This window comes from Varanus komodoensis, unplaced genomic scaffold (assembly GCF_004798865.1).
Source record: "Varanus komodoensis strain SLA01 unplaced genomic scaffold, ASM479886v1 scaffold6_4, whole genome shotgun sequence".
NCBI classification, from domain to species: Eukaryota; Metazoa; Chordata; class Lepidosauria; order Squamata; family Varanidae; genus Varanus; species Varanus komodoensis.
Genome location: NW_025336347.1, coordinates 3,064,177 through 3,086,214, shown reverse-complemented (window position 1 = coordinate 3,086,214; position 22,038 = coordinate 3,064,177). Strand labels below are relative to the sequence as shown.

Here is a 22,038-nt window from a genome sequence, read left to right as displayed (position 1 = left end):
TCCATCTGTAGCCATGGAGCTAGTTGCAATAATTCTGAACAAACTTTATTCTAAATATTTCTGAAGCATTTGTTAACGTTATTAAAATTGTAGGTTATTTCTACATACTATAGCACATACATACGTCCCATGTTTCTTGAACTGAAATGCCCTCATCCAAAAAGTAGAGAATTGTGAATAGTGCCTAGTCAAGTGAAAGCTTTAAAAATATCAGTTTCTAAGATACCACAACAAATGAGTGAAGAATGATCTTGTAAATGGAATGGGGTCAGGGGGAGTAGTTTGCAGATTGAACTGTGCACATGCTGAAAACATAGCGCATGTTAATTTTTGTTTTTGTTTTATTTTTGGCATCCTCTTCAATTTCCCCCATCCATAGCACAGAAATCTTAATTTTAAGTTAACTAAGAAAATCACTGGGAGAATAAGATTTTCTAACTATGGAAAATGGTTGTGCAAAATCACTACAAGAACATGACTTCTGTTTTTACTTGCAAGATTATTATGTAGTAGCAGCACTAAAATTTTGCATGGGTCATGGAAAGCCCAATTGTAGTTTCACAATGCAATAGAATGGTGCTTGAGCTTATTCATGTAAGCACATCAGGAACTGCAGTATGCTGAGTCAAATCAGAGATGGATTTAATCAAAGGAGGATAGTCTTGTTCTGAGATCTTTAAATACACTTCTGAGATTTTTAAAAAAATGTCTATACCAAGTGGGATTGGCAGTCCAAAGTCTCGTGAAGATGTTCCCATGAGCTCTTCTGTCAGATGTTGTTATATTGGAAATGCCTGGGGCTGAACTTTGGATCTTCTGAATGTAGCTGATTGCATTGCCTCGCCCCAATGAGTAGCTTTTTTTAAAGTCACCCAACCACAAGAATTTAACTCTCATACAGAAACACGGATTTTCTTTGTGTCTGCTGAAAAAAAACTACTCGGAAAGACAATATACAACAATGCCTCATTCATGATTCCGTGATATGACAACTGTATTGCACATAGAATGATGATCACTTTCCATGCATCCTAAGTCTGTAAATGAGGCACAGGGCCAGGATCACAGTCAGATTTTTGCTAGATTTGGCCATTTCTGTTTTAGGATAGCAACTAATTTTAATTCTGTGTAGCATTAGGCAGATAAGGGAGATGGCAGTCTGGTAGACTCAGATATCCTACAAATACAGGATTAGACCTGAGTATTATGAATTTCAGTAATAGAATCACATGGTTATTTGCAATTTTGTCTTGCATTAATACCTATTTTCAACTTACCTTTCTTCCCCTTTTTTCTTTCTAGATGTTTGCACTTGGTGAATTGGATAATGCTGAGGTCTTGCATTTCTTTTGTTTTATTTAAAAAATCTTCCATGGTGGTACTCTTGTGGTGTAGCCTTGTAGTCTGCTGTGTTGTCTTGCTTATGTGTTAGCATTGTGATGTGTGTACTTGTGATAGTGAAGTAGTAGAGTGTAACTTGCCATGTGTCTTCATTGAAAAAATATTATTTAAATATTGTCTTCCAAGAGTTTTATTTTTGGATGCAAAAAGAATGCTGAAAGGATAACTCTCCTTTGCATTATTGATAGTGGGAAGAGTTTCGCCGGACAAAACCCACAGATTACGTAACAGTTGTGTGCATATATTTAGGAGCAAGTAATGAAATTGCAAGGTTGGGAGCAATCAACTGTTTCATCCCATGCTTGCCACTTTATATAAAAAGCAAAATTGACAGCTGCATGCTGGATCAAAACAGCTATATTAGGCTACTGCAAAGACTTGAGGGTGCCTTCTATGGTTTGAAGCCACTCTCATATCTCAAAATTCCTTAAAGTCCTCTTAGAAGTAATTTGCAATGTGACATGGGAGGCTGCTGTTTAAGAACACCCAACATAAGCCATGCTTAGGCAGGCAGAAGTTATGAGTTGGCTACAGTGCACAGCAGGCTGTGTTTGTGAGTATCCCATTTGCTGCTGTCAGTTGTACTTTTGGCTGGATCCTAGCAATAACTATCACTACCAGGCACAAGACTCCTAGAACAATGCAGGCTAATAAATACTTATTTAGTTATTACCATTTTGATTTAAGTCTCCCAAATTGGTTTCTAAACAGCATAAGCCTTTCAGTGAGTCAGTGGGTAAATGGCTAGCGGACCCACACATCTTTCTAATTCTTCAAATCTTGTAGAAGACTTGGAATCTTTTGACTCGGCAGTTAATTATAACGAATGATCTAGAAATCCTATGGTTGTATTTCTTAAAATGAAAGGAGGTAGTGCATTCTAAAGTTTGGAATGGCGAGTTAACCTCTTGGTAACTGAATTGGGAAACAAAATTAAGCATTGATTTGTTTTATTATTGTGGGTTAATGAATCTTGAATGAGAAAGTAGTTTCAAAGATGTAATCTAGAAAGCTGAAGTAGCAATTCTTTGCACATTGTACTTCTATAGAACATTGGATCTTACTCTGAGTAGGCATGGATAAAAATGAGCTGTGCATGGGATAATAAGAAATATAAACTCTGAGTAAATAAAGCTATCCATGGAGAGCTCATCTCATTTTTGAAGGAAACAAGCTCCTTTATTTCTAAGAACGGTTGGCAGCTTGCACTGTAGAAAGTACCATTACCCTACTAGCTCTGAGAAAATGAGTGTTTGGAAGAGTTCTATCTCATTGCTTGATGACTTACTTGATATTCAAGGCAACTTAAACATAGTTTTTGTGTACACCCCTCTTCCCTATGCAGTCCAGAAGCACCAAGACAGCTACCTGATGGCTGGCTCCAGAGCATACTTTCTTTGTTGGAGCTGACTGTTCTTTTTGGCAGGGAGCGGTGCAGCTAGTTGCTTGCGGGCTCTCTATCTCTGGCCAGGGGTCCCTGGCTGCAGGGGGTAAACTGGTCTTCTGTTCTGTTGCCAAAAGTTCATAGCATTCAAAGTTCATAACCGCTATTTAAATGTCATCAGGTACTGGTCTAGTGCCAACCTCGCTGGTAGGGAATCTATGACCTAGATGCTCGAAGTAGCACGTTCACTGATATTTAGGTATTTTGTATTGATGCATGCGTATTTTTAACTAATTATGATGAATGCTTGCCTACAATGCATCATTGGAAATATGCTGCCATTTGCTATTTCCTAGGTGCTGCACAGTAATTTTTCAGCTTCATCCTAGATCCTGTTGGCTTCATTATGTAGAAAGGCTTCCTTCCCTGTATTGTTCTGTACAAAGCACTTGTGAGAAATTCAGGTGAAATCTGGGCTATTTATTTTTACTTTGTTTTCCAATTTACAAAAAAAACCCCTTTCCATTCTCCCATCCAACTGTCTGATTGTTGGAGCCTGCTGTGTTTTGCAGTAAATCAAGCAGAATGATGAGGCTCAATTTAGAACCTGCTCTTGATTACAAGTAAGCTGTTAGTTGGCTGCCTTAAGAGGATGGATTCCATGCTTGGGGCAGGTGTGTTTATAAATATAGGAAATGAGCACTATCTGTTTGTAAAAAACATGTTCTGCAATTTGTTTTCTCTGAAACTTTGCTAAGGAAGACACAATATTTTCCTTTGAAGAATTTGTACCAGTAAATGGAAAACATTGAATAAAAGAAACAAAGCTCCTTGGTTAGCTTCCATTCATCAACAATAGCCCAAATGGTTCTCGTCTCCTAAACACCTAATTATTTTCTCATCATCACCACCTTACAGCACATTTCCACATAATTTGTCCTCTCCACACTTCCACCATTCACACAGAATTCTACTGAAATTATTGTGAAAGGATATACATCTATGTTTGTGCACATGTATTTTTTTAACTGCATGATTGAAAACAGCCCAAAGTCATCGTATTTGGCTGAGATGTGATAGCAGAGAACTATCGAAGGATATCAGAGGACAAACAGCAACAAGACAAAAGAAGATGATACATGAAGAGGTACACCAGAAACATTAATGGATACATATTGTTCGATTCCTTCAATACAGTTGGCATAGAGTAGGAAGAACCTCATACATGTATTCTAGAAGGGTAGATGTTTCAGTCTGCTGTATTAAACAGGACTGAGGTAGCAAATAGCCTAATACATTTATATCCTCATTTTGTCCATTTTTACTCAGAAGTAAATTCTGTTACGGTTTTTATTGCCAAGTAGTTGTTCACATTGCTGTCTCAGTAGCTGTGCTGCCCATGCACAAGGAATCGCAACTGAATATGTTGATTACACATAACCAATATTTGAGTGAAAGTATTGGCAAAAGGCATTGTCTAGGTCAACATCTCAGGCTGACATGGAAGGATAATAGTTTGATACACTAAGCCAGGGGTTCCCTGCCTCTTTGAAGCAGAAGTGCATTAGGGATTTGAAAAATTGCTGTGGGCACCACCATAAAATCCCAGAGAGGATGTGACTAGTCAAATAATGGTTGCCATGGTGGCCTGGCTAATCAAAAGTGAACTACATTGGTACTGGTGGAGGAGATAGACACTGGCAGGGAAGTGCAGGAAAGCAAAGGGCAAGCCTAGAGCAAGTTCAGGGACTGGGAGCTAAACAGGAAGAAGTTGGGAGGATTAAAATAGCAAGATTTAAAGAAGGGGAAGGGAACATAGGTAAGAGGATAGCAGGACGGCAACAGAGGCTAGAGATGGGGAAGGCAGAGAAGCAGTAAAGCAAGAGGCTGAAAAGAGCAAAATTAGTGACTAGGTGTGCACATCAGGACAAGCAGTGTTTTTTTTTTTTTTTTAAGCTATTGTAGGCTTGTCATGTTGTCTGGACCCAGATTGACTAGGCGTTGGATTGACTAGTAAGTGTTAAAGAGATGGAGATAAATTCAGGAGGGGGAAGAGGGAGAACCTACCTGAAAATCGTGGCAGGGCTGATCAGGAAGAGACAGCTGAAGTAGATAGGAATGGCAGGGATTTTGCTCACAGTCTTCTGGGATGTGTGGCAAGAGCAGGAGGGGGCAGAAAATGATGGAACCAGCTGGGGCTTGTGGTTGTCTGTCAGGGAAGGCATTGTTCATTATCCCAGATGTGGCAATCTCTCACCCTTGCTTTGAGATGATGTGCTAGCCTGCTCAGTGTGTCTAGAGGCTACAGTGGAAATTGATGAAAGAGGAAATGTCTGTGCAGCCACAAAGGTTGTACAGGCCACAAAGCAACACTTTCCTTCTCTGCCTACCTGGCCATTTTTCAAAGTTTTTTATTAAGGTTTTTAAGAAGGCAGAAAGTTGCATGGCTTCCATTCAGATTGGGAACCCATGCATTAAGCTCAGGTTTTTAAAGCATGATTTATCCCCATTATATTAAAGCTGATATCAGAAAAAATGTCTGAAAATTGCAAGATAAAATGTATTGAACAGACATTTTTTGTTTTGTCTCCATTTTCTCTATTTGAGGAAGTACTTTTTCTAAACCTTTCTAACCGTCAAATTGGCATGTTTAAATTGAAGGGAGAAAAAATAAAAATGGCTAAAAATCAGTCTGATGAGGAAATTCATTCATTCATTCCATTTATATCCTACCTTTACCCCCAAAGGGCTCAAGGCAGCTTACATCATCTCTCCTTCTCCATCTTATCCCCACAACAACCCTGTGAGGTAGGCTGGACTGAGAGTCTGTGACTGGCCCAAAGTCACCCAGTTGGCTCCATGGTTGAGCGGGGACTAGAACCCAGATCGTCTGAGTTCCAGGCCCATGCTCTTAATCACTACACCACACTGGCTCTCAGTGTGAAATCTTGTTGTGGAGTGTCCTGGAACATAGTCATGTAGAATAGAATACAAAGAGTTGTAGGACTTTTTTCTGTCTAAATATGCATAGGATAGCACCCTAGCATACCTATATTTGGGGCTGAATTTACATAATAATAGATTAAGTAGATGATATTACTTCCTACACCAATTCAGGTTTTGCTTAAAGAGCTTATGTGACCAGCCTTCTTTGCTGCTAAGAATATTTAGGACTAGTATAGATTTTAATTTTGTGTGTCTTACAAACCTGCAGAATTATTCCTCGCTCTTAAAGTGATCCTTGTTTGTTCAGTAAGAATTAGAAAAAAATAATCCTGATTGAATTAAAAATATTTTAAGGAGTAATTGAAAGTGTGAATGGCCTGGATAACGAAGTTATAAAACAGAAGAATGAAACAGAACCCTGAATATAGTGTCCTAAAAATATTTTTCTTAAACAATTAAACTTTGCCTGAAGGGGGCACCATGGTGATGCTGAATGGAAATGAATGGTGTCCTACTTACCTCCCCCCCCCCCTCCCTCCTACACTGCAGTGAACTGCTCTGTTGGGCACCTGCCAACGTTCAAGCAGCAGTTACATAAGAGGCAGCTTTTTTTTTCCTGGAATTTAGGCTTGCTGCTGATGTGTGACCTTCAGCAGTAATTGCCAATAAACGGTGGTGGAGCTGTTTACTGTTAGCTCAGTCCAGATTCTGGCTGTCAGTATCCCAGACTAAATTGGCAGGTACTGTGTCTGTGTAGTTGCTAAAGTCATTTTAAAAAATAAAATAAAATGCTAATAGAACTTCAAGGAAGCATACAGGGAGCTGTTCCCAAAACTGTAAAGCTAAGAATCTACACGCACCCTGCTTATCGTCCAGTCAATCCCAGGGGTTTTATTCATCTATAAAAAAAACTTGGATTCCTGCCATTGAAGGGTTCATTGCCCTTAAGTGAAGATATTTAAGGGAGAGGTGGAATACAAGGAATGAATATTTTCAAGTATAAAATATAAGTAAATTACTTAAGAGGAAAGCCAGCAGTTAGGTAAAGAGCCTTTCCAGCCTTAGCCATTACCATCTGCGGACACATTCAACAAATGGAGTTTTCCCATTGTGGCATATCCATGAATTTCTGCCTTTGAATTAACAAGAATCCTGTGAGAAGGAGAAACTTCAGCAGGAACAGTATGAGAGAAAGAGAAGCATTTCTGGATCAGACTGAGAAGCTGGTTTTTAAAAATTGGCTACTGTTGAAGGGATGGATTGGCTTTCTAATATTTGTAACGTTGCCTGCATTTACTTGTCCTTCCTTGTTCTTGACTAAGGGAAGTCTTCGGTTCCTTGGTCCTTGGTCTTTTCCAGTGCTAGGAGTAATTCTTTCTTTTTTTCTTTCTTTCTTCTTTCTGACCTGCCACAAAGTGCCAGTGTATAAGACTACATTTAACTATTTTCCCCCTTTAACAAGTTATATCCATTTTTGCTCAAAGGAGCCTTAAGAATTGCATAAAGGATGGATGACTTATCTATGACTATGGCTATGACTTGTCCTTTAATGCATTATCATTAATCCATTCGGAAGCTGTTAAAAGTTTATCAGATCTGTCTGATCTCAATATATCTTTCTCTCTTTTAAAAACATCCCAAAGACAAACGACTATGGTTGGTAGTGGTGCTACAATCCACCTCCATGTTGGGATATAAACCACTTAAGTCCATGCCATTAAACACTGGGCAGCAAATGGGGCTGCAGATAGCATCTGTCTTATCCAGTGCATTGAAAACTCAATTCATATCCATAGAACCTCTGAACACCTTTCTATGTTTATATTCAGAATGGCACTTGAATTATTTTGGGCAGGGTAGAGGGTTTGAGTTCTATCTTCTACCTTCATATCGTATTTGGAAATCTGTAGGTAAACAAGCTGGGTCTCCCCCAGTAAATCTAGTTCAGAGCAGGCTAGGAGGTCATTAAGGATCAAAGCATATATTGTAGTCAGAACCGTAAACACAACAAATGCACTAGTCCTTTAACACATTCAGCATAGTAGTTCAGGACAAATACAGATGTCTGCACAGCTAGGACTTTTAATCTGATCTTTTAAAATACTAGATAGGTCACAAGGCATCTTGCTAAGGAGTGTTTTAACCTGATATTGGAAAAAAATAGGAATCAAAAGCCAGAATAAAAGAGAACCTTATAGCAGGGTCCCTAACCAATGAGCACAACTGAGAATTTGAGAAACTGCTGTGGGCACCACCACAAAATACCTAATTAGTGGCTCACTCTTTTGTTGTATCTATTGATGTTAAGATATGTATTATTCATCAAAAATGTTGTTTCTTTTAAATAAGAGATAAATTTAGCTAATTGCTGGTGGTGTAATACAGCAAATGCATCTTTTAAAACATGTTTGGCAATGGGGTGGAGGTTATTATACAGATAAAATTTGTACTGGAACAATCTTGAATATTCATCTATGCACATGCTCTTATACAATATTTAACTGCTCCATGGGAATGAAGAAATGGAAGGGGAAATAGATTCCCTTCCTCTTCCTGACAGCTAAAAGACTGAAGGATAAACACTCACCTCCTACAGTGTGGTAGGTTGAGGACCTCACAACAGTTTTAATGCCCTGGGTCATGTATTTCCTGTTTACAAAGTAGTTTTTTGAAAGGATCTTGTAGATTTTGTTCATCATCCTATCCATATTATGACCACCCACCACCAAAAGGAAAGGAAAGTGTTTTCTTCTGCACCCAAATTCTTCCTCTCCCCTCCCCCCTCTGTGTGTGTGAGAGAGAGAGAGAGAGCGGGGGAGAGGGAAGAGAATGGGTGTGTTGGTGCAAGAATACAGACTGACCCAGGAAGTAATTACTTGTGGCCTAGTGAATTAACACCAAGTTCATGGACAAAAGGGAGAGTTTGCTTCCCTTTTCAGCCTGAAAATAAAAAATCACTTTCAGAAGGGTCTGGGAATAGAAATCGCTACTGACCAATGTGGAGTTCTCCCTGAATTCCAACTGTAAAAGTACTTCCTCAAGATGTTGGACAAAATAGGGTTGTTTTGGTAGTGGTTATTCAAAGTGTAGTATATACTCCTCAATAGATTATTGGGCGTCTGCTTTGGTTTTGTTTGTTTGTTTGTTTTACATAAGGTTGTCAGCATGTTTTTATTTCCAAGTTTTCCCAGGTCCTTTTCCTCATCGACTGACCGTTGCTGCAGAATAGTTAGATATTTTAGTCTGGAGCTGTTTTTATGCTTCCTTCTCTATGTTATGTTGCTATTTTAATTCTAGATCTGTCTTTTTAAGCTATCATTCATATGTTTATACATAACTATTTTACTTTCAACTTTTTCTTGTCTTCATGAGTATTTGTCCAGAAAGATGAATTCAATCTACAAATCTTAAATTGGAAATGGGAAGGCTGAAATTTTGGGACATTGTTAAAAGTTTTAATCTTGCTGACTAATAATCCTTTAAAGTAAACTAGCATAAGCCACAAATAAGCTTGAGAATAGTTCCAGGTGTGCTATTCAAGTTACGTGGCCTTGAGAATGAACTGTTCTCATTTTAAAGGTCACCTAAATTGAAGAGTAATGAAGTATATTTGTGGTTATTTTTTACCTGTACAGCCAAGTCCAAGTAAAAACTAAAAACAAAAGGAAGGATATGATGATTTAAAATGCACGATATTTGAAAGCTGAATGGAAGTTTGTTTGTTTGTTTGTTTATTTCTATACCACCCAAAAGCCTAAACTCTCTGGCAACTCACAATAATTCATACCCTAAAACACAAGACAATCAAATGCAATATAAAAGTTTAAAACTACAGTTTAAAAATAATAACCAAATACAAATTAGCTGCAATGCAATGATTTAAATACAAAACCAGATGTAAAACAGAAACTGAAAAACTAAAATGCCTTGAAAAATAAAAAAATCTTCTTCAGCTTGCACAGAAAACAGCGCTACAGAGACAGGCAGTTCTCCCTGGGAAATTCATTTCATGGCTGATGTATTACAGCCAAAAGGACTCTTGTTAGTTACCCTCTTCACTTCCGTTGATGGAAGCATGGAGACAAAACACTGAAGTTGATTTTAAGTTCTGGATGAGTATATATGGAAGAGATGATTGTTCAGGTAATGATTCAAGGCTTTGAATGGTAATATTAGCACCTGGAAATGAACTGGCAGCCAGTGTAGATGGAAAAGTACTGGCATGTTGGCCAGTTCCCATTAAGAATCTTGCTGCCCTGTTTTGAACTAAAGTTTCTGGACCATTTTCAAAGGCAGCTCCATGTATAACACCTTGGTGTAATCCAGGTAAGATGTTACCAAAGCATGGATTAGTCTCTCTGTGTTCAGATGAGGAGATAGTTGTTTATCAGCCAAAGCTGACAAAAGGCGCACTGTGCCTCTCTGGACAATGCTGATTCTAAGAGCACTTTTGAGCTACAAATGCACTCCTTTAGAAGTGCAATGATGGTTCTGGGGGACAGAAACAGAACATGATAAACATCACTTAGCAAGCAGATGGACTACATAATAACAGTACCTCCATCTTGTCTGAACTGAATCTCGGTTTGTCAGCCCTCATCCAGTATATCAGCACACCTAGGTACTGGTTCAAAATACCTACTGTCTCATCCAGGTTTCATGAAAAGAAGAGAGAGCTGGGTGTCTCCTTAGTCTACATCTCTGGATGAACTCCTCCAGCAATTTCATATAAACAGTAAACAGCATGGGAGATAAACTATAGCTTGGTGGCATGTCATGAAATAACTGCCAAGGGACAGAGGAATAATCCTTGAACACCTTCTGTGATCAACATACCCAAGTAAGAGTGGAACCAGTGTGGTGTAATACCTCCAACTCCCAGCCCAGATGGTCTATCTTGAAGGGTACCACTGTGTTGCCAAGTGCTGAGAGAGGTCCAAGAGAAAGAGTTGCACTTCTTTTTTCCTCTCTTCGCAGAGGTCATCCAACAGGGCAACTAAGACACTTTCCATTCTATAACCAGACCTGAATCCTGACTGAAACAGATCTAGATAATCTGCTTCATTGCAGAGTGCCTAGAATTAGTTAACAATCACTTACTCCAATAAAATCTGAAACAGGTGGTGCTTTGCATAACTCCAGTAATGGAATTGCATTAACTGCAGTGGTTAGGTCATGGCAGATATAAATATCTTTATACAAACTCATTATCCTTTGCCACCAAGGTTTCTGCCATCTGATGGCAAAAGGCCATGAGGTACTTAGAAAAGCTCCACTGGACAACACTGAGAAGATGCCATGCTGGTGGACAAGAATTCTGTCTTTTCTACCCTTAGTGCCATAGAGTAGGTTTGATAATGAACACTAACCTATGTTTAATTAAATTCAGTATGAATCTTCCTCCACCTGTGTTCTTAACATTCCCCTTTTGCTTTATTGCTCTCAGATGTATACTGAGTTCCTGGCCAGGCTCTTCTCAGAAGGTGCTTACAAGGGATCATATCAACAGGCCTAGCCATCACTGCATTCCATGGAGTTACCAGGGCTTCAACAAAACTACTAACTATATTAGCAGAAAAATCTTCTGGAACTCTCTGGAATCCATTAGTCTCTGAGGGAGTACCATTTAAATAGCACCCACCTTGCAGATAGGGAAAATACTGGTGAGAGTCTGAATGTCAGCTATGACAAGAGGATGGATGTTAAGTCCCTCACTTTCAGATCACCATCCTTCTGCCTAGTCAAGAAGAACAGTTTAAGCAAGTGTCCTCCTACATATGTTGGACCAATGACATGTTGTGATGGCACCACGGTTGTCATAGCAGCCTTGAAGTTTTGTGTTTCACCAAATCTGATGGCATCAGCATGGAAGTAGAGATAAGGATTGAGATGAGTCCCACATGATCAACCTTCTTCTGCATCAACACTTATGAGTGGGGCTGGGGCTTAATTCCTGGCAAGTGCTTCACGAACACTAGGCGTCCTCACCAGAAACTTGGACTCAGGGCCACAACAAAGCAAACATAAGTCCAGGGAATCCAATGGCCTCTCACCCCAAAACAATTCTTCACACATCTCTAGTAGAGATTTTCTTGAATGATCATCCTAGGAGATATGAATATGTCGTCTGAAAACACCTTCATCAGCACAGCTGGAAGACTGAAGGACAGTGGGGTGGTGCACCAGCAGAATCTCCAGGCTGTCTCAGATACAGTGTAAGGGAACATAACACTCAAGAGTGGCACTTGAATGGACAGGAAGCCTAATGAAGGAGATTAAATCTCTAGACCAGGACTGGAAAACTTGCAGCCCACCAGATATTTGGCCTAAAACTCCCATCAGGCCTAGCCAGTATTGCCAGTGGTGAAGGATGATGGGAGTTGTAGGCCAAAATATCTGGAGGATCACAGGTTGCCCACCCCTGCTCTAGACCATAGCAGCCCCTCCCTTTCCCAACCTTCAAGGTGATGCTGGTTTAGCATGCAATTTCAAAAATGTGTATTTTGATTTAAGAATTGTATGTTCAAGAGCTGTACATTTTGCACATGTATATGGTTGCTAAACCATTTTTTAAAACTGCTCTTCCCTTTTAAAAATCAGGGGAGCAATTTGGCCCCCATTCAGACACAGTGTTAAACATGTTTTAGTGCTGAACAGGTCTACTTGAGCCTTAGGCTCAGGTGCAGGTGCACTATTTAAACACACATCTCATGGTGTTTATATTATACATTCTTTAAACTATGGTTTAAACTATGATTTCCTGAAGCAAGCAACTATAAAACTATGGTTTCTGTTCCTAGTTTGTTTATATATTGTATTTATGGCCTGGGTTTTTTTTTTTTTTTTTTTTTTGAAAGGAACCCAGAGCAGCTTACATATTTATCCCCCTCCTCATCTCCTTTTGAAATGGAGTCTCTTCACCCTGGAGAAGAGGAGACTCAGAGGGGATCTGTTGGTAACATACAGGTATGTGAGGGGATGTCACATGGAGATGGGTAGAGACCTGTTCTCCCCTGCAGAGGAAGGCAGGACGCGCTCCAAGGGAGCCAAGCTCAGGGAGCCAAGGTTCCATTTGGATGCCAGGAAGGACTTCCTGACAGTTAGGACCCCGAGGGTGTGGAATGGCTTCCACTTGAGGTCGTTGAGGCCCCATCGGTGCGGGTGTTCAAGGATAGGCTGGACATGCACATGGTGGGCATGTTGCGAGCAGAGTTGGCTGGTGCCAGAGGTCAGACTAGATGGCCTGGGAGGCCCATTCTGAGTTGCTCTGTTTCTATGTTTTTCTCACAACAAGCCTATGTGGCAGATTAGGCCAAGAGTCAACCAGTGAGCATTATACCTTAACTGGAACCCCGATCTCCTGAGTCCAAAACTTTAATCACTCTGCCACACTGGCTCTTTCTTTTGTTCCAATAAGCAAGTTCCCTGTTCAGAAGTAACAGTAAGCTGCAGTTACTGTAAAACAGGAAGCAGATCCTTATAGTCATGTCCCCTGGCATGAATTACAGGAAAGAGATAGAATGGGAGTGCTCAAAACTTAGGCTTAAACAGGCTTCTCTGCATATTACTAAATGATGTTTTAGTATTAATGTATGTTGTAGCAAGGCCTTCCAAAGGGTATCACAAGATGTTTGAATTGGCAGCCATGGTTAATTTTGCATTTCAAGGGCTTTTTTCTGTATTTGTATACTAGAAAAAGGTTCAGCATTAAATTTCTGATTGCCATTAAAGGAACTGTGCTTATAAGAACATTCATTGGTGACCTACTTAAAATATTGCATCTAGGTGAATGTTTCCAGGTATCTACAATCTTTTTACCTAGTCTGGGAAGCTTCTTTGAATATGTTTTTTGTTGTCATGGGAGTTGATGCTTGCACAAGGTTTCTTCCCCTCCCCAGCCCCAATTATTTGCATCACCCTACTATTCCCCACACTCATGCCATGCCAGTACAGTAGCTTCTTGTATCTTCAGCAAACATGATATTTAAAGGCTTCTTACTGGACAAGAAGTAAGATTGTCATGTAAATATTCATGAATGGGTTGACTGGATCAAGACACTCTCCTAATCAATGGAACTTAGTACCATTGTCAATACATGATAAGAAAAGCCAATTTAAGATCCACACAAAATTTTGGTTTGTATGGATTATTTAGCATGCTTGGGCCACACACACACACACTAGTACCAGTGCAGATTCTTAGTTAATTCGAGTGTGTCACTTTTTAGGACTCATGTATGCACACATACATGGCAGGAGTTACAAGGAAGCTATGTGAATAGTATCATTTACTGTACCTACCTTCTGAGACAGCTAGTCCTAGCAGTAACCATAGAATTCATTTTCAGAGAAATATTACATGGAAACCCTTTATAGATGTATTAATTGTATATAACCATAATAAAGCTATTAATGTTTTAAGGAAGTGATTTTCAGTGTGAGATTTGAGGAGTCACAAGAGAACCGTAACATCTCTGCAGAGTGTCTTTCCTTCTCTGATAACTACTACAATCATTAGTATCTGTTGCTATCAGGCTGAAAGACTGTGACTTTCAGACAGACAAACCCAGCCAGCTTTGTTCAGAAAAAGGATGCTAGACTAAGCTGATGATTAGATGAAGAATACCACATAATAAATCAAAGAGGACATCTCGCATGGAAATTACAGTGAAGCTCATGTTAACCTGATTGGAAGGAAAACTTTTTATTATATTTTTCTTCAAAGTTTGGCTTAACATGCTTCATTGATCTTGTTTGCCCTTTTAAGTGTGGCGAAGGATGTTATAAGGTCCTTCCAGTACCAGCTGGTGTGTTTACTAAGAAGTAAGTCCCATTGTATTCAGTGGAACTTACTTTCAAGTAAGTGAGCATAGACTTCAAGCTGTAGTATATAGATTGCAATCTGCTTCTTTTGTTTTGCTTTGTTTTGTTTTGCTTTAAATTTAGAATCCATTCAGAACACCTAACCAGTTAGTTATCAATACCCTGTTTCCAACCTCTTGCATGCTATTATTTTGTTGTTGCATTTCTGTTCTCCCTTTCCTCCAAGGAACCCAAGGCAGCATACATGACTTCCTCCATTCTATTTTCACAACTCTCTGAGTGTCAGTAACTGGCCCAAAGTCACCCAGTGAGGTTCATGGCAGGGTGGGGATTAGAGCCTGCATCTCCCAAGCCCGGTGTAGCACATAAAGCCTGTGGCACTCTGTTTCTTTACTATTCCTAAATCTGTATTTAGGAATCACATAGGTGATTTTGCATCTTTCCGAATACAGGAGAGAGTGATTTGCATTTCAGTGATGATCAGTACAGGAACGATGATGGTGGGAAATTATCCTGTAATATTTGCATGTGCATATATTCTTCTTGGAAGTATGGGGAGGATCTGCATTTTTGTCCTGTTTAACAATATACAATTAATGCATCTTCATTCTAAAGTACAACATACACTGTTTCAGCAGGCTGTGTACAACCAGGAAAACCTAGAGTTCAGTTTTCAGGGTCCAAACTAGGCATCTTGGTGCCTGGGTCAAACAGTATGAAAAGGTCCTTAAGCCCACAACATGTTTAATATTAAATAATAATGGTTGTAATAAATTATAATAGGCAAATGAACAGGTACAGACTGGCATGTTTGAGGTCTGATCCAGCCTGCACCTTGCTGTGATCATTTTCTTCTTGAGTGTGACCACTAGCAGTCTACAGGCAGAGTTCATTTATGAACATTCTCTAACATCTTTTTAAGATAAAGGATACTGAAATGGGCATTTACAAATTATCATCTGATCATGTTTTTGTTTACATTTATATACTGTTCCATATCTAAACAGAGTCTGTAGTACTGAACAAAAATATAAAAAGCATTAAAAACAGTACAAATTGTAGTGGTCAACTTGAAATTGAATTTGAGAGACCTCCATAGGCAGAAAGTTCTATATATATTCCCAGGCGAATAAAAGACAGTTAAGCTATGCACAGACCTCAAAGACTGTTGGAAACTATGCATATTGACTAGAAAATGGGCATATTATCCAGAGAAAGTACAAAAAGTGATCAGGATGCACACATGCTATGAGACCAGTTGGGGATTATAGACAATGGTGGGAAATATGTAAAATGCAGTAAATCTCTGCACATTCCTGAATCTTGATGGAGATTATGCATAGTTCCCACCTCATGAACAGTTAATATGTACATTCTCCATGAAGCATAGTGAATATGCACGGGGCTTTACATTATAAATATTCAACTCGCAAAACCCCCAACATTAATCATAATGTTTGTGTCCCCTTGAATCAGATGCCTGAGGAAAGTCTCTTTCTTTGCTCTCCTTCCTCTCTCTCTCTCTCTCTCTCTCTCTCTCTCTCTCTCTCTCTCTCTCTCGGAGAGCATTCTTATTTCTGTGTATTATTGGAGAGATGCCTTTTGGTGGGGAGGGATTCTTTTGATGCTGTCAGGACAACAGACAAGAACTGTCCCTGTTGCTCTGGTGATCTTGAAGATGAGGTTAGGTGACTGGGAGGGGACTGTCACCAACTAGATTCAAGGGAATCTGGTGGTACCTCGGCCTCAGCCTCCTTCCCCTTTGCTTCAAAGCACCTTACCTGGGCAGACAAACCACTTCATCTAGCTGAGTTGCATGGCAGAAGGACACTGGGCCTGCCCTTGCTTCTGTGCTTTTTCCCTCCATAGTACACTTACAATCCCGAGTTTGGAGGGACCTGGGCATCCTGATGGGATTGCATCATGCCTTGACTGGAACTAAGTAACTTGAGCAATTGCTACAATTACATATTCATTGAGTAATGAGTGAGTGTTCTTGATGCCATGCAAATTAAAAGGTAATTACTTCAAAAGAAACAGGTTTCTTCCCGTTATACCCTTAATCACTCTTTTTGAAATTGAACACCCATTTGGCTGGCTCTTTGTCCTTATGATTATGTTTGCTTAACCAATACAACCTTACTTTATAAAGTTATTAATAATGTGCTAACCAAAAAAGGTTTGTCTTGACAAAAGAACTATATAACAGAACAGAAATTTGTAAAATATTATTAGACTTGAGTCTGTTCGCAATGGCAATCTTTGGTTTGTTAAACCAAGAAATACTGTGTAGCTGAAAGGTTATATTTATGCTCGCCAATGAAAGGTGTCCACCAAGAAAGGGATGTACTTTCACTGCTTCTCATTCAGAAGTATTGGACAACTTACTGAGCTATCTCTTTATGTAAAAACATAAACATATTTTGGAAATTGGTAGGCCAGGAAAAATTGCCCAGCATTGTATGAAATGTCTGGGAGTCAGCTACTCAAAAAATGCTGTCTGGACATAAATTAATTTGCATGTATTTCCAGAAAAGGGTGGTTTAGCAGTTCCATGTCTTATAAACCAGGGGTGTGCAATTTGTTGCTCTCAATTTATAGGACATCTTGTAAAAAAGTTGCCCACTCCAGCTTAAATTATTTGAGAAGTATTGCTTAGTTGACGTGTAACATGATGGAATTCCAGTGAGGTCATCACAATTACTATTATTGCTGATAATCCTATTTTTAGTGTTTGTGTTAACATTGTTCAGCTATTGTTTGTGTGTCAACCTGGTGTTCCATGTTGCATGCTGTCTTGGTTCATATTGAATGTTCTTATTTACTGTTATTTCTTAGTTCCTTAGTCATCTTTAAAATAAATTCTCTTACAAATACTGCTGATGATCAATTCTGCGAATAATCAGTTTTGCTGCTAATGACAGTGTTGGAATCTGTACCTTTATTTTTGTGAAAAAGAAAGATATGATTATGATTACTCATATGTAATGTTAGGGAATGTATTCCTACACACGTTTGTCTTGATTTTTTTTCTGTTATTGCAGTCACATTAATCAAATGAAACTGTATGAACTGAGTTCAGATACTTAACACTGAATCCTTGGAATGGTAATACGTGTTGGGCATGGCGTACCCAAAGCAAGATTTATATGTGGTGGTATGAATTAAAATTTAGCAAGGATATTTTTTGAGATCATCTTGAGAAACAGCAACTCTGTGCTTTGGTCAAATTAGTTCTTGTAGTTGTTTCAGAATCCTTATCTCCGTGTATAAGCCTTTAGTTTAAATTCAAGAGTCATAACTAATATACTTTCTTTTCTTTAATTCTTGCTTTTAAATAGCTGCCACAATCACGAGAAATGGAAAGCTCTATAGAGGTGTGTCATTCACCTATATTTGTAAAACATACAAATATTGGTGGTTCTGAAAGTAGCTGTGGTTGAATGTCTGTCTCTGTCTTTTTTGTGGCTGGAGTTGTGCTCAGTTCAGTACAGTTTAGCCCATGATTTTTGCATGTTTTAAACTGCTTGGATTATTGTTCAAAGTGGACAAATGAGGTAAGAAAAGCAAATAGCCAAGGATCATGACTGTTACTTCTGACAGATTCACAGACTTATTATCCAGGCAGTATTGAACACTAGATCACTATATCCCTCGGATTAGTAAAAGAAACCTGTATGTAGCAACCTTCACCTATTTCTGATTTTATTATCGATTTTATTAGTGCATTTAGAACACTTATCCCACTCTTTATGAGCCTCCTGAAGCTGAGCACTTTGCCCACTAGTCTTTTAGGTCATGTAATCCTGCTAAAGTGGGACAATAGAACCTTTTAACAGTATAAGTGGCTCGTACCATAGTAAGTTGCTATGGTAACATACGGAAACTACATGTAGGAGAAGAGCGCAGTTCAGTGTTCTAGATGCTACATATTGGTAACTCATAAATAATGGGCATTAACTTCTTATCAGCTCCATTAGTTTTAAGTATTAAATTGACACATTTTTCACATTATCTGCAATTATGTAGACAGCATAATATGGGGTCTGGAATATTGCGGGTCTTGACCAATTTCTGTGATACCTCATTGCCCAAATGACATCCTGGGCATTGCAGAAATTGCTGCAGTGGAGACAATAGGTGCTGAGGGAGGTCCCATAAATTGTAGAGGGTGGTTTAATGTTTGACTAATCTCTCAATAATTACAGCAACTTTGTGGGACATTTGAGGGAATCATGATTTGGGCAAACATATTCACAGTATCAATGCATACAGATGCATTTTCCTGAGCAATTCCTTTTCTGTCCCTTCTGTAAAGAATGGCTTAAGCTCTTAGTTGCTTAGGTAAAACCTGTCATCAGTTTGTGCATAGTAGCTTGAATGTTTTCCCTTTAAATAGCAAATCTCTAAACAGGGATGGTGGATTATGGGATTTTGATCAGAACGGCTAGTGTCAGGTAATATTGCAGCAATAGTCTGATTCACGTTCATCTGGATTGCCCAATGACTCTTCAAAGATTTGAAGAATATATTATCATTTTATAAAGCTAAGTTCGAATTCATATGGCTGGTTCAGACACAGCACCAACACTTAGTTTAGCTTTGTGTTGAAGCTGCAGTGAGCTTCAGTCTTAAGTATTCTTCTCTCCTCCTCTTTTACGTGAAGTTGGAAGAGATCAAAACTTCTGCTTTTCTGATTAAACTCTCCAGAGTTTACTGGATTCAGCAAACAAACTTTGAATAATATGAAATCAGGTAGATGTGTCCCATTGTCTCCTTTGGGTGTGTGCTAGAGGAGGAAGAATGGGGGAAAGTGTAAATCCAAGGCTCACGAGGGCATATCCATTGAACACTTCACAATGGTTTGTTGCTGCATCCAAACCAGTCCAGATTGCTTGTAAAGTCTTTAAAAATAATTACAAACCCTTACAGTAAAGATAGAACTAAAACTTGCTTTTTTATTAAGGAAAGAAGGCTTGCTCTTTAGAAGAAAAATTACATCAGCAGAATCAAGCGGATATTAACCAGTTTTTCTTTTCAAACCTTACAAATTTTGGAAGAGTGGAATAGACTGACTTGTGCCCAAAATAGCTGCACATTCAATCATAGAGTGTTCATATGTATGTATTTGCATGCAGATAGCCAATGACAATTTTATTTTCTGTTTGTTCACTATTGGTAGATAGTATCAAAATAGATGGTGGTGGTTGTTTTGGTGTGTAAAAGTATAATTCCAGGCATACTGGTTGTGCTATGATAAAGAATGTTAGTTTAGTGCTGTCAAAACTAGATGATTATTAAGCAGTTTTAATTAGATGGCTTATTAGAACAATCTATTTCACTTTCCTTTCTTCTCTCAAGCATATAACTCACAAGCTGGCTAGATTGGTGCTAAATTTATTGAGTGTTTCTTTAGTCTCAGACTTTAAAAACAAATTTTTCCATACTCGCCAGGAGCTTGATCAAAGTCTACCAGAGAGGCAGCTTGAAGATCAAAAAAGGGTATGTATATTCAGTGATGGGGTCTAGGTTTAATGATAATTATCTTTGTAATTCCTTTGTTGCTCCTCTTTTCTTTCTAAATAGCATAAGGGAAGTGGATAAATGATGGAAGAGCTAGTTTATTTTTTAAAATCAAGAAATGTATTATGGAACAAAGTACAAATATCAGTTTGAAATGCTCAGATCAGACTTTGGAAGAATTCAGATGATGATAGAAAATGTGTCTCCTTTCATTTTATTCACTTATTATTTTCAGTGGTGCAGAATGTCATATGTGAGGACCGATTTGTTTTGTCTGACACTGTAAATAAAGGAAATGTAGCTTTAGCTGTATAGGTCAGTCAGCATTTTAAGTTTCCAAGATCCATGGGTTCAAAAAATGATTTGGTGGCACAGCATGTTTTTAACTTTGCAGTAATATAGTATCTGTCAGTTTGAATGCTTGATTTTCAACTGTGCAGTTATTCTTTATTGTGAACAGCACAGATGCTGAGTTCTAATTTTTATGAATAGACATCCTTTTATTTCTGTAAAGGTTGGAAATCAAAACTGCTATTCTGTTTGTTGTATAAGCAGTGGTCCAATCACTTTAGCAACTAGGAGTACACATTGTAGAGATCAAAATAAAAATACAATTCGAATATATATTTAGTGCAAATGAATGCGTTGCTTCTAGAAGGTAGTGAAATGACATCATTGGAGGTATATTATTTGACAAGAATCTGTTGTATATTCTTGCTTTCAGTCCTGCAGACCGCAGAAATGATATCCCCTGGGAATGCTACACATGTTGCTTCTTTCTAAGAATTCACCCCTATATACGCCCATTGTTATTTGAACTGGGATTTATAATGCTTGTATTATTGGTCATTGACTGTCTCAGTCCATGGTAACACATTCATGCTCTGATATTTTTCTAGAAATCCTTTCAGCATTCCTTGGTGAAACTTCTTCCATTGGGCATTTCTGTGGTTAAAACATAACTCTAGAATCACTATTGAATTTCAATATATTTAATAAGAGACTTGCAATATTTTTCATTTCTGTTCCTTGATGAAGGGAATTGGCTTATGTGTTTTTCTGCCCATGAGTATGAGCTGTGTATATGAGCTGTGGGCAGATTACATGATGCATCTCTATTTGGAGCCAGAATCCATGCCCTATAAGTGCACTGAGGAGCCTGTGTAAACCTGTTCTCTGCCCCATAGAACAGTGTGCCTTGGTCTGATTATTTCATGAATTGGTCCTTTGTGTTCATGTTAAAGATGGCCAAGGGACCGAGACATCTGTTTGCATTGAAAAATGGTATATGAAAACATTCATCCAAATAAAAGATTGTTAATACAGCTTTTTCTCTTCCCTTAAAAAAAAATGTTTGTTTTGCTTCTGACTAGCTGTTTTATATTGGACATTTCTAGCCAATGTATGACCTACTAGCTTTAATATTAGAGGTGTGTGAGGAGAATTAACTATGCATTTATGAATGTAAAATAAATGCTAATAAAATGGATGAATGAATTCCATTAACAGGCTGCTTAATGTTAGGGAAGTGAGAATCGCTTGCATTTTAGAAGGAGTTTATATCATTCTAGGAATGTCTGTAATTTCAATGTTATAGATTTCCTGAAGCTATTAAGTGAGGCTTAAATGAATAATTTCCTCTCTGGTTCTAATGGGTGCACCCTACTTTTAAGGCTCATTCTAATGCTTTATTCGCTTTGCATCCTGTGGGACAATTCATTTGACCAAAAAGTAATGATCATTTGCACTGAGAGCTGGCAGCTTTGAAGCAGCCTTGGCACCATCAGTGTCCACTTAAAAGTTTGCTGACTCTCACCTGTGACTGAAGTGGGAAGTGGTTATCTGTCGCCTCCAAACTGTCTGGTTAAGATCAGCATTGGCATCTGTCAGGAGCAAGTTGAAATATGGGAAAGAGCATGTGTGCACATATCCTGCATTAAACAAATTCCAAATAGGGGATG

At 38.6% G+C, this 22,038-nt stretch overlaps 1 protein-coding gene across 1 annotated transcript in view; it reads left to right on the top strand.

Moving 5' to 3' along the window:
- The window catches only part of ITPR1 (inositol 1,4,5-trisphosphate receptor type 1), a 267,869-nt gene that overhangs the window by 160,309 nt on the left and 85,522 nt on the right, over window positions 1-22,038 (top strand). The window contains exons 39-41 of the mRNA XM_044451697.1: window positions 1,303-1,335; window positions 17,896-17,931; window positions 20,009-20,056. Coding sequence (XP_044307632.1) covers window positions 1,303-1,335; window positions 17,896-17,931; window positions 20,009-20,056 — 117 coding nt within the window. The remainder of the gene's footprint in view (window positions 1-1,302; window positions 1,336-17,895; window positions 17,932-20,008; window positions 20,057-22,038) is intronic.